This window comes from Anolis carolinensis, chromosome 4 (genome assembly GCF_035594765.1).
Source record: "Anolis carolinensis isolate JA03-04 chromosome 4, rAnoCar3.1.pri, whole genome shotgun sequence".
Lineage (NCBI taxonomy): Eukaryota > Metazoa > Chordata > Lepidosauria > Squamata > Dactyloidae > Anolis > Anolis carolinensis.
In genome coordinates this window covers 210,780,479-210,792,897 of record NC_085844.1, presented here as the reverse complement: position 1 = coordinate 210,792,897, position 12,419 = coordinate 210,780,479, and the positions used below count along the sequence as shown (strand labels likewise).

The following is a 12,419-nucleotide window of genomic DNA, read 5'->3' as shown; positions in this document are numbered from 1 at the left end:
ACTCCACTCCACTGTAAATAAATACATTTGGAGCAGTGACCTACAGTGCTCCCTCTAATACTGTGATCCCGTTAGGCTTATTGTGCAAATAATTTTCAAAGGGAGGCAGAGGCAAATACCTGTTTCTCTACAGTTTTAAAATAATGAAAATCGTTATATTTTTTATTTCAGAGCATGAAATCTTCAATACTTCATCAAAGAAATCACAAAAGAATTATGGGCAAGACTCAAGGGTGGGGTGGGGTGGGGAACTAATTACTAGCTCTTGTTTGAAATTAAATAGAACACAACATTGGTTAGTGATCTCTGATATCCTGCACAGATGCAAAGCCCATTTAGAGCTCAAATAGATGAGGTTTCAACCCTGCACTTTAATGCCAGCTTGGATGTAAAGTAACCATTTATGACATGGGAGGAGTCATGTTAGTTACAAGCATTAGATTCCTCTGGAGACACCACATGCTTGTCTGAGACTGGACAGTGAGCTATTACTCCAGCCTGTGGATGACTTGGACTCTAGTCAAAAAAGCATCATTGCTATAGCATGATGCAATGGTTTCCAATGGAGCTATCAGTCAGCACCATCCCTGAGTTCCCTTGCCTCTTACTGGAGATTAAAGTAAACAGCACTTACAGAATCTTTCAGACTTCAGTATGGCTTGTATTTTCTTACTTTTTTTTTAAACAAAATAATAGGCAAAGTCTTCTCTAATGACAAGTTAAGTATTCCTTGTCCAAAATGCCTGGAAAGAGAGCTTTGTCCATCCTGGGAGGCCTAAAAAAAGAACTGACCTCTTCTACTCCTTCTGCTGTAGTGCAGCTTCTGGTCTTTTTGAACACCTGGGTAGAAAATGGCAGGAGAGGCCATGACAGCTGATGCCCTGGGGTGACATGTGTGGTCTCCCCTCTCTGCAGGATGACCTTTGACTTATAAAATCCCTAATCTTGACACCAAATCTGCCCTTGACTTATATATAAAGTCAACTTACACACACACACACACACACACACACACACACACACACACACACGTATATGATGCAAAACTATCTGAAAGGAAAAATCTGTTCCAAAATGAAATGGCAGCAATTAGCAAATATACTTAATGTTAAAAAAAATCCATGTTGCAGTCATTAAGTCTGTGAAATTATATCTTATTTAAAACCTCTGTCTAGTACATACTTATGTGCCATCTGTCTGCCAGATTTCTGTGCACTTCACAGAAGGAAGCCCCAGCAGGGACCATAACATAGTGCAGGGCGATTTGAGAACTTTTACAAGACTGCTGAAGGAAGTTGTTGCACATTGGTTGCTGAGTACCTTTGTGACAGAAAGCCTGGTCAAGCACAGTCCTTGTCTTAAACTGAGACTTGCAGCTGATCCTTCTGAGGTCCCTGAAGCAACATTATGTTGTTTTGCCTGGAAATGTCCAAATGAGCTGAAATGGCAAAAGAAAGTTAGTTGTACTGGAGAAAGGTATTTAGTTCTTTTCATTTATACAGCTGCCATAAACCCAAATTTGTAGGTTACTCATCAGAGACAGCTTAATTAGCCAAAGCTCTAGCTTTAAAGAATATAAATTAATAAAGGACATGATTCCACTTGTTTATTATTACAAGTCTGTGCATATCTAAAGCATCCAAATGTCTCCCTAATCTGTCCTGTCAGGTGTTTAATGTACAGCGGAGCTTGAATGTGTAGTTGAACTGTGGTCTAATTCAACTGTTCCACACAATTCGTTTTTTAGTTTAACTTATATTGTTTTTCAAAGACCAATTTGTTCGCAATTGTATAATGTCATCCTCATTGCATAATATTCTGTAATAAAAGGTGCAAATATATTAAAAATTAGTGGGGCTTGTAAGTCACCATTTATGTAACTTCAGTTGATTTTAATAGGGTCACTAAGGTTGAAATTATGCAGTATATTGTATTGGGTAAATTTGTATGTAGTCATATGGGCTTTCAAAGTGAGCACCTGCAATTGCAGTCTAAAGAGTCTAATGTACCACTTTCATTTTCTGCCTTGGATAAACCTTATGGGCTTATGATACTGCAATATCACAATCAGACTACACAGCAAGCAGACTGATTTATTTGCGGCTCCTCACACCCTCACCCATCATGCAGTGAGGAAAATGGCGCCACACCTCCCCCCCCCCCACACACACACACCTGCATATGCACTCATGTGTGTGAACAAAATGAGTCAAGACTCTTTCTCTCCTTCTGTAAGATTGGCACACAGAAATCTCAAAATGATAGAGAGAAGGCCTGGCTCACTTATTCTTTGGAAGTTTGCCAGAAAACAAGCAATTAGAAGTAACAGATATCTAGTCTTTACAAGACATTTGGCCTCTTGCCATTTATGTAAGCTGGTTCAGGCAAGCCCACTTTAATGAAAAAGTTATATACAACCTGTGTTGACTAATTTGCAATCTCAACTGTTAGCCTGAACAAGATCTTGATAAAAACATTAATCCCAAAGGATGCAGGAAAAAATTGAATCTGGATATACAGTAATTGTATCTGACTACAATTCAGGTAAGGAAAAGTAGACATGTCTATGTCTCAGGTACAGATTACAAATTATTTGTCTGAGATGAAGAAATATACAGAAAGCTTCAGTAAGTGTGTGGAAGCTAAAGTGGATTCCTGGATGGGATTGTTACAATATGTAAGACAGACCTACATGAAAAGGGGAAATAATGTTGTCCAATTTCAACTGGTACAAATCCAAGTATCTGAAGTAAAGATAATGGCAAGCAAACAGTTTTCCGCCTTGGACATTAATGACGCCCAGCAGGCTCCTGTCAATCTTTTTTACTGGAAGATCAAGTATCCCCAGAAGGCCCAAGGGGCTGTCTGCGATACGTTTATCTTCATGATATGAATGGATAATCTCTCTTTGCCTTTGGTCGGTCATGTGCTTTTTAGATTCATTCAGTATATTTTCTCCAGACATATCTCATTTTACATTCTATATCTTTGAACTTCTCTCTTTTCATCTAGCAACTGTTTTCTATACTGAGGAGAAACACACCCAATTTGCAGCCCAAACAGGCCAAGGGAGCTAGCGGTGCACAATGCAGAAACTAGCCTTAAGACTTGCAGTAAGAGCTTGGTTGATGACAAATTTATGCTCAAGGAGGGCCTATCCTATATCCTGTAATTCCAGGAAGATCTTGGTCAGCACCCCTCAGTCCTTAAAGGACCAGAGAGACCTAAGTACAGCTTAGTAAATGAATAGCCAGCACCATTAGTTGTACACAAATTACAAACAGAAACAGAATTAACATGCCATTGTTGGGGAAGATGCCAGATTATTTCTAATATGGTAATAAATTGATCATTGCACTCTAATATTGCAATGTGCTACTACTACGGAGATTGAACATAATAGAGGACAGACTCATATTGATATTTATAATAAATGTTCCATATCTAGTCCTCCATCATAAAGTTTTAGATAAAGCACAGAGGGGAATGCTGGTCAGTGAAGAATATCATAGGCTGAGAGATAGAGAGGAATACATATCAACCTTGCCCACATTAAGTGGCAAAATGCCCATACCAGGCTGATACCATAAACAGTTGTATGATTTCAGCTGACATTCTAAAATTACAGGCTTGCAACACTTCTGACTTGTGCCATAATATACCAATGTCAGCAGTTCATGTGAGAATGAGAACTGAGAATGTCTACACCATTGCATTAGCCACTGAACAGGCATGGGATACAATCATAAAATAACAAATGAGAATAGTTGTGTTGCTTCCAAGGGCTTCAGACAAGTTATTCATAAGAGATAAGAAAATATTTGTTCTTGAGCTGCAACTCCCAGAATCCCACAGAAAGCACAGCCAATTTTAAATAAAAGACCTTCATAGTTTTAAGACTTTTTCAAATATTGCTCTTACTGAAGTTAAATTTTGAATCCCCTTCCCCGAACCAGGTGCTGCCCACTTCATAAAGCTGCACAGGTCATTATGTCACCAAACCATCTTTTGCCAAAGTTTGTTTGATCTGCAGCTCATTGTTTTGAACACATCTCTGTATTTTTTTTTTGTATTTCACCATCAAGATCAAAGGCTTAAATGAGTCTTCTATATATTTTAAGTGCTCCTAACTGTTAATAGGTAGTTAAGGAGGATACATTCCAAGACTTACATGATTGGCAAAAATCATGGATAATAATGAATCCTATTGAATGAATGATATCTGGTGGAAGAATACCATAGACACACACTGAAGGATCAGGATATGCCAAGATAGGACAGCTCTCTAGGTACCTCTAGGACCTCCAGGTTGACTTTATGGTCAGTTTCTACCACACACTACCAGTTCAGTTCAGGGCAGGGCTGAAGTGAAACCTTTTTTCTTCTTTTGCTACTGCAGAATTGCTCTCAAATGGAAAAGACAATACTTCTCAAAATAGGCAAAAAGTCTGACATACCCAGGGCATGTTGTGAGTGAGACTGCTTCACACTAAAGCTGGTTAAATTACTCGAGACTAGAACTCCAAGAATCCCTACCCAGCATGGCCAGAATCCAACAGCCCCAAACCAAAATATCTGAGACACTCTGGGAGTTGGAGTTCAGAAATGCAATTTTTTTTATTTCTAGTAGGATCAATACTACAATACAGAAAGGAGTCAATCTGAACATAGCCAAGAATTTGTTTCCTCTCTATGATATTTACAATCAATCAAGCTTTAATCAAAAGATAATGCTTATATTTGCATTCAGATTACAGACTTTAATTGCAGTTTTACATAGTAAATATTAGAGAATGTTATGCCATTGTAACGTATTCAGGCTGCAATTAGAACACATGACAGAAGTTAAGTTATTTGATTATGCTAACCAAGGGACTAAACTCTAAACTCCAAGCACAAAGTACCTACACACAACAACGTCCTGCGGAAACTTACTGGCAATGCATGGGGTGCAAACCCACAATTAATAAGAACATCAGTCCTGGCCTTGTCTTTCCCAACTGCTGAGTACGCCTGTCCTCTCTGGCACAAGTCTGTCCATGCAAAGCAGGTGAACATAGCATTGAACGAAACATGCAGAATAATCACAGGATGCCTTAAACCTACACCTGTTGATAAACTCTACAAGTCCGCTGGCATCCCCCCCCCCCCCCGATGTGTGACCGGAAGTTGCTGCTAACTGTGAGAGAAATAAGATCGAATATTGTGAAAGCCATCCACTGCATGACTATCAGCCCTCTCCCAGTAGACTCAAATCAAGGAAAAGCTTCATGAGAACCACCACTCCTCTTGATGTTCCCTCAGCAACAGCAAGGGTGTCCCTCTGGGCAGCTAAACCAGGCAATTCCAACTGGATGGCCCCCCATGAGAGTCTGCCTCCAGGGGCAAACCAAGAATGGGCAACTTGGAAGTCCCTAAACAGACTCAGAAGTAGAGTGGGAAGATCAAAAGACAACCTGGCAAGATGGCACTACCTAGAAGAATCCTCCACCTTGTGTGACTGTGGAGCTGAACAAACAACTCCTCATATGTATGCTTGCCCACAATGCCCTGCCTCATGCATGGAGGAGTTGTTATTTAAAGCTACAGACAATGTGATTGATGTTGCCCGCTTTTGGTCCAAAACTATTTAGCTGTTTGTGATTCCTTTATTTTATCACTTTTAAACTTATTTATTATGCAATGCTTTTGACACAAAATAAAATATAAACTCTAAATTGTGGAAATCTGTCAGCAACATCTGAAAACATGTTACAGCTGCCTTGAGTGCCCAATTCGAAACTACACAGTATTTCATGCAACATTTTATTGTAAAAATAATTTATGATTAACTTTACAGCTGACCTTTACAAAGTGGAAAGCAAGGAGAGAACCTTGGGCTTTAAAGAGGCATACCTCTGAATGTTAAAGAGATGCCATATAAATTTCCAAGTCTACTTTCATACTTAATAACTGGTACAGTCACACAAGTTATTTTACTGAGCCAACATTTTAAAAATGAAAACTGCAGTTAAACTACTGCTACCATTACTAATAGACATGCAAAAGGAATAAACAACTTAGAATGCAATTTTATTTGAAGAGATTCTAGTAATTTGAATAAAGACAAGTCAGCTGCAACTGCACTACATTAACCAGATATTCTAAAATAAATGCATACTGGACAAGTGAATAAGTAGAAGATAAACATTAACCATTTAATGGCTGGCTACTTTTAGAAATATGTTTTTTTTGGGCAAGATATTTTTGAGATGCACTGCAGCATTATTTGGTCCTTTGTGTTGCCATGTATTATTTTGCTCCTCCCTGAACAGTCTTCTTCTCATTAGCTGCTTTTTGCTTTTGCTGCATCATTTCAGAATCTCTTTGCTTCCTCTGGGTAGCTGAGAGAGCATCCTCTTTTCTTTTGCCTTTATTCAATTCTTGGGCTTTCTTCATGTTTATCTGGCGGGCAAGTTCACGCTGGTTCCCACGGACCATGGCAAAACAATAACCCCAGTGACGACAACTGTCAAGAAATGCCATTTTTCAAAGCTCAAGCCTGGATGCTAAATACTTGCCATCCCTTCATACAAAGCTCAATGACACAATACAGATGTCCACTTCTAAAAATCTGGGCAGTGGGAAGAGGAAAGCTTGAAACTAGGGGTGGACTATGGTCAGCTAGCGGGAGTGCATTAGCCCCCATAGGGACACAGCTACTTTAAACTAGTCCTCTCCGAGTCTAAAGTTTCTTTACAGAAAACATGGCACCAATATCCCCATGTCCCTAGGAGGCAAATGTGGAGCAAAAATGACCCTAGGGCCACAAAAATGGCCCTGAGGCCACATATGGCCATGAATCTTCATGTAAATTACCTGCCACATTTTCCCCACCCTGGCTGTGAAGAAAATCTACAAATTGGACCTTCAACAGTCTACATTTCAGAATCACATATAAATTTAAGGACAATATGAAGCCCAGGAACTGAACAAATACCGTGTTTCCCCGAAAATAAGACATCCCCTGAAAATAAGACCGAGCAAAGTTTTTGTCTGGAAATATGCCTGCCAAACACAACACCAAAGCATTCAGCAGTGGTTCTTCTCTCGTCCTCCCTCCCTGCCTTCCTTCCTTCCTGAGGAGAAAAGGACGGCGCAAGAGGGAAGATGGCAGGGCCAGGCGCCAATGGGATGCGGCAGAGGGAGCTGACAGGATGGCAGGCTGAGCAGACAAAGAGGAGGCCACATTCAGGGAAAGAAAAGGAGGGAGGGAGGGAGGGACAGAAGGAAGGAAGGAAGGAAGGAAGGAAGGAAGGAAGGAAGGAAGGAAGGAAGGAAGGAAGGGAGGAAGGAAGGAAGGGAGGAAGGGAGGGAAGGACGAGCAGGCAGACTCTCGGAGGTCCGGCCGAAGGACGAGGATGAGTGCAGTGCAGCGTCGCTTCTGCTGCTGCCTTCCCCACCAGAGCCTCCGAGCTTGCTCTCCCCACTGAGTTTGGGCTAAAGGTAGCCAGGGTGTGGGGAAATGCAGGCTCCGTGGCCAGAGAAGGAGGTGGGAGGCGGCAGGGCCATGCTGTGACTGAGTGGAGGATGCCGGTGGAGGAGGCAGCAGCAGCCCCAGGCTAAGCCTCAACAGCCCCAGCATGGGAATGTGAATTCGTCTTCATAGAAAAATAAGACATCCCCTGAAAATAAGACCTAGCACAGCTTTGGGAGCAAAAATTAATATAAGACATTGTCTTATTTTTGGGGAAACAGGATATAAGAATGCTCATATTATTTGGAAAAAGCAGATAAGACAAACACATCTTTGGGACAAGGAAGCCTTGAAACAACCAGTCAGCAAAATGCTTAATATCTGATCCCTGCTGGGTGCATATACTCCAAACAGCTCTTGGCATTCCTGAGGGAGCAATCCCACAAGAGGCTGCCCTTTCATACTGCCAGCAGTAGTATTTGTTTACCGTCAACACCCATACATTCTCCATAGTGTCAGCTCTAGTTGAAATCTTCCACAGAGCTAGGGTGTATGTATTCAGATTTTATCGGTAACCCACCATGTAATGATAAGATCATGTCCACAATCCCCCTACTTAAACTGAAGTACTGCAAGCAAAGTACTGCATGCTTACTATTGCCAACATCTGAGGTGATAGTTGCTGGGCAGTGGCCTTTTAGAGGGTGAATTAATTGAACAGTGTGAATTACCTCTGAAAATATTTATCACCTCTTTATATAGTTATTTATAGAACAGACATCACGCCCTGTAGCTTCTGCTTTTTAACTGCTTGGTATACAGCCTTCATATCTTTGCCTGCATGAAAATGTGACAAAAAAGTCAGTAATAGCTATTTGAATTAGTGTGCCAAAATCAAGCTATGCCTTCTCATTTTGGGAGAGAAGAAAAAAAAAAAAAGCAAAAGAGAAGGCACTGTTACTATTACAAACACAAAATTCTCATGCAAAAAAAAAATAATAATCAGTGAGAGATGGCCAAAAAAATGGAAGGCTGAATTGAATTGTTCGGATTTCAAAACAAATACAATTCCTGCTCCCAAAGTCTACAGTTACACTGAAACTAAATACTAGATGTGTGTCATTTTTCTCATAATGGCAATTAGAAACTTTATCCTGAGAGAGCACAACTTCTAACTTGAAGGACAGCAAAATCAGTTCAAACTTTTGGAAGGGTCAGTGGATGTTCCTCAGTAAGTTCTGACATAAAAAAGTACCATAGCTAAAGGATTCCCTGAGGGACTGTGATATGGGGACATAAGCCAATGGATTTGTAGGCAATGTTGTCACCGCTTTATTGTGATGATACCAATATTTTTAACCCATAGAGAAAATTTATTAGAGGTTTATTTATTTACAGTATTTATATTCCGCCCTTCTCACCCTGAAGGGGACTCAGGGCGGATTACAATGAACACATATATGGCAAACATTCAATGCCAACAGACAAACAATATACATTAGACAGACTCAGAGGCATTTTTAACTTTTTCCAGCTTCACGATTCCGGCCACAGGGGGAGCTGTTGCTTCACCGTTCAGTAGTGGCTGTATTTCCGCATTCCTTTCCTCGTGTTTTGCTGGCAGTTTTATGGTGTTGTAAATTAGCCTCCCGCATAAAGCGGGACAGTTGACAGGTGCAACTGTCTTTCGGGGCTGCATAGGTCAATAGCAAGCCGGGGCTATTAATGGTCGGAGGCTTAACCTGACCCGGGCTTCGAACTCATGACCTCTTGGTCAGTAGTGATTTATAGCAGCTGGTTACTAGCTAGCTGCGCCACAGCCCGGCTCCTGTATGTGTATACATACACATACACACACACACACACACACATATATATGAATGACTCCTTGCAGTCATGCTGTGTGATGACTCATGGGCCATGTAGTCCCGTTCCTGGTACTATTGAGGCAGATGAAGAGGAAAACTTGGGTTTCCCACCGTTTCAGCCAGAATTGGACCCCTTGCACCTGCAAGATGTTTGCCCACAAGAAGTCAGCCAAACAAGCCTTGAGCAGAAATCTCCCCCATTTTCTCGCCGGGATTATTATAATCAAGATAGGGGCGCTCGAGAGCCGACTCGCCGGAGCGCCAGGATAGCTGCCAGACAATTAGCTGATTAAGTCTGCTTCCCTTGGGAAACTTTAAGGAGTCATGCATCTGGACACAGTATAGGTTTCGTTTCTTGTTCCCCAGAGAAAGTGTTCCTTGGCAGGAAAACAAGATCCTATATAGGTGTTTGCCCGCAAAGGAATCCTTGCGGAGTCAATCCGTCGGCTTGAGGAGTGAGATCGTGTGTAGACTTCGTACTCCAGTTCCCAGATCCCGGATCAAGTTTCCAGCCCAGCCTTGTACCATGGACTTCTATGGACTCAGTTTTTGATTCATGTTTGCCTTGTTTCAAGTTTGATCTTGCCAAGTTTCAAGTCTTGCCTTGCCTTGCGTTTTAAACCACGGACCTTGCTTCTCTGATTCAAGCCTTGTTTTCCAGTTTCCTTCGGATTTACCTTAAGCCTCAAAGACTATGGACAGTTCCCCACACTATTGCTTGTCGAATAGTGTGTGTTTCGGTGAAGTGGATTATAACTTTGGACTTTGATATCTCATATTGGACATTGTTTTCCTGGACTATATTTGACCTTTCCTGAAAGGTCTACTTCTGAACTATATTCTTCACTTGTTTTCATTGACTTTATATATTCCTTTAATAAAGATATTAGATAGATTCTGGTCTCTGCGCATGGTTATTGGTGCTCTGCAGCCTGGGTCCTGACAGTTTGACTCCGCCACCTTAAGTACCAATTAACCTAGGCCAGAATGTCTACTGGAACCGGGGCGGAAGCCCAACCACTCAGCTACACCATCTCCAAGGATGAAGTGGACAGAATCCGTGATACACTCCATACGCAGGAGGGAGAAATACGGGGCTTGAAGGAACGCGAAGCCCGTCTCCCTGCCCTGGCGCTACCAACCAAGTTTTCTGGAGAAGCTTCCAAGGTTCATGTTTTCCGTCGCCAATGCCAGGCATACCTAGAAGCCCGTCATGCTGAGTTTCCCCAAGAAGACGTCAAGGTGGCATGGATTTACAGTCTCCTAGAAGGGCCAGCGGCCAATTGGGCGACGGCGCTATTTGATGAAGCCTCCCCGCACCTAAGTTCGCACAAAACTTCCTGAATCACCTTAAGGCGACTTGGGGGATCGAGGACAATCTAGAGGCGGCCGGCCATAAACTCTGGCGCCTTTTCCAAGGGGACAGGCCCTTGTCCCAGTACATAGCAGAGTTCCGAGTGCTGGCCCAAAACACCGGTTGGAATGACGTAGTCCTCAGAGGACAGTTTCGTGAGGGTCTCAACATTGAGATGCTGGAAGAAATCTCCAAGGTGGATCCTCCAAACTCTCTTATTGACCAATGTTTACGAGCCGAAGTCATGCTTGCCAACAGAAAACAGTGGCTCCGAGGCCAGAGTGGAAGAGCAGGAGTGAAACCTCCCGCTCCCGCCGGCATCCAACCACGTCCAGTGTGGAGACCCCCGCCACCAGCCCCATACCCCCGAGGAAACGAGGAGGAGCCGATGCAGTTGGGCAATGTGCGTCCCAGATTAGATGTTGCCGAGAAGGCCCGCCGCCAACGTTTAAACCTCTGTTGGTACTGCGGAAACGGGGGCCACTTTGCCAGAGAGTGTCCAGCCAAAAGAAAGCCCGCCGCTCGTTTGGCGGCGGCGTCCTCCGTGGAGACGGAGACGGCCGAGGCGGCAGGCGCAAAGCCGGCGGGGGAAGCCAGCAACCGGGCGTAGAGAGGCTCGCCAACCCGGTCAGAAACCCCACTCAAGAGCCGCCAACCAGGGTCCTATTTCTCCTAGTGGTCACCTTGTGGTCAGCGAAAAAAGGACCCGTCATGATCCATGCCATGATAGACTCAGGAGCAACAAACAATTTCATCGATAGAGAGTATGCCGACTCTCTGGGATTACAATATCATGATTTCAAGAACGCCCGGGTGGTGCAAGCCATAGATGGCCGCCCCCTAAAGACAGGTCCAGTAAGCCAATGGTCTGAACCCACCAGAATGTGGACAAGGGAACACATGGAAGAGATTTCCTTCTTTGTTACCGAGGTTCCTCACTTCCCTGTGATTTTGGGAATTCCATGGCTGACACTCCACGACCCAAACATCTCCTGGACCAACAGAGAACTGCAGTTTGCTTCTAAATATTGCCAAAACCATTGTCTTGTAGCCAAGGTCTGCCATGCCACAGACGCTGAACCCACCATCACCTTGCCCAAGAAATACTCAGACTTTTGGGATGTTTTCAATGAAAAGGAAGCCGAGAAACTACCCCCGCATAGGCCCTATGATTGTGCCATTGACTTGGTGGAGGGGGCCCCGATCCCGCGAGGACACCTCTACTCCCTGACTGAACCAGAGCAAGAAGCTCTCAGGGAGTTCATAGAGTCAAACCTCCGCAAGGGGTTCATCAGACCCTCTCAATCCCCAGCCGCTTCCCCAGTGATGTTTGTGAAAAAGAAGTCAGGGGACCTACGCTTAGTTGTGGACTATAGAGCATTGAACAATATCACTAAGCGGAACCGCTATCCCCTGCCTTTGATCTCGGACCTATTAGACCGGCGTCGAGGGGCCAAGGTTTACACCAAGCTGGATCTTCGGGGGGCTTACAATCTAGTTCGCATCAGGGAGGGGGACGAGTGGAAAACCGCCTTCCAGACTAAATTCGGATTATTCGAGTCCCTAGTCATGAATTACGGTTTATGTGGAGCTTCCGCAACGTTCCAGCACTTTGTCAATGATATCTTTCAGGATTATCTAGATCGGTTCTTGATCATCTACTTGGACGATTTTTTGGTGTTTTCTAGATCACAATCAGAACATGAGAAACACGTCAGAATGGTGTTACAACGATTGCGGG

General features: G+C 43.2%; 2 protein-coding genes across 4 annotated transcripts in view; both read right to left on the bottom strand.

Moving 5' to 3' along the window:
* The window catches only part of LOC103278744 (uncharacterized), a 50,740-nt gene that overhangs the window by 7,421 nt on the left and 30,900 nt on the right, over positions 1 to 12,419 (bottom strand). For all 3 annotated transcript variants that reach the window (XM_062978690.1, XM_008109872.3, XM_008109873.3), the window contains exon 2: positions 1,321 to 1,438. In XM_062978690.1, the coding sequence (XP_062834760.1) occupies positions 1,321 to 1,438 (118 nt within the window). The remainder of the gene's footprint in view (positions 1 to 1,320; positions 1,439 to 12,419) is intronic.
* Positions 4,716 to 6,553, bottom strand: LOC100563406 (small EDRK-rich factor 1). The gene has a single exon (XM_008109870.3). The coding sequence runs from the start codon at positions 6,523 to 6,525 to the stop codon at positions 6,292 to 6,294; it is 234 nt and encodes a 77-aa protein (XP_008108077.2). The 5' UTR covers positions 6,526 to 6,553; the 3' UTR covers positions 4,716 to 6,291.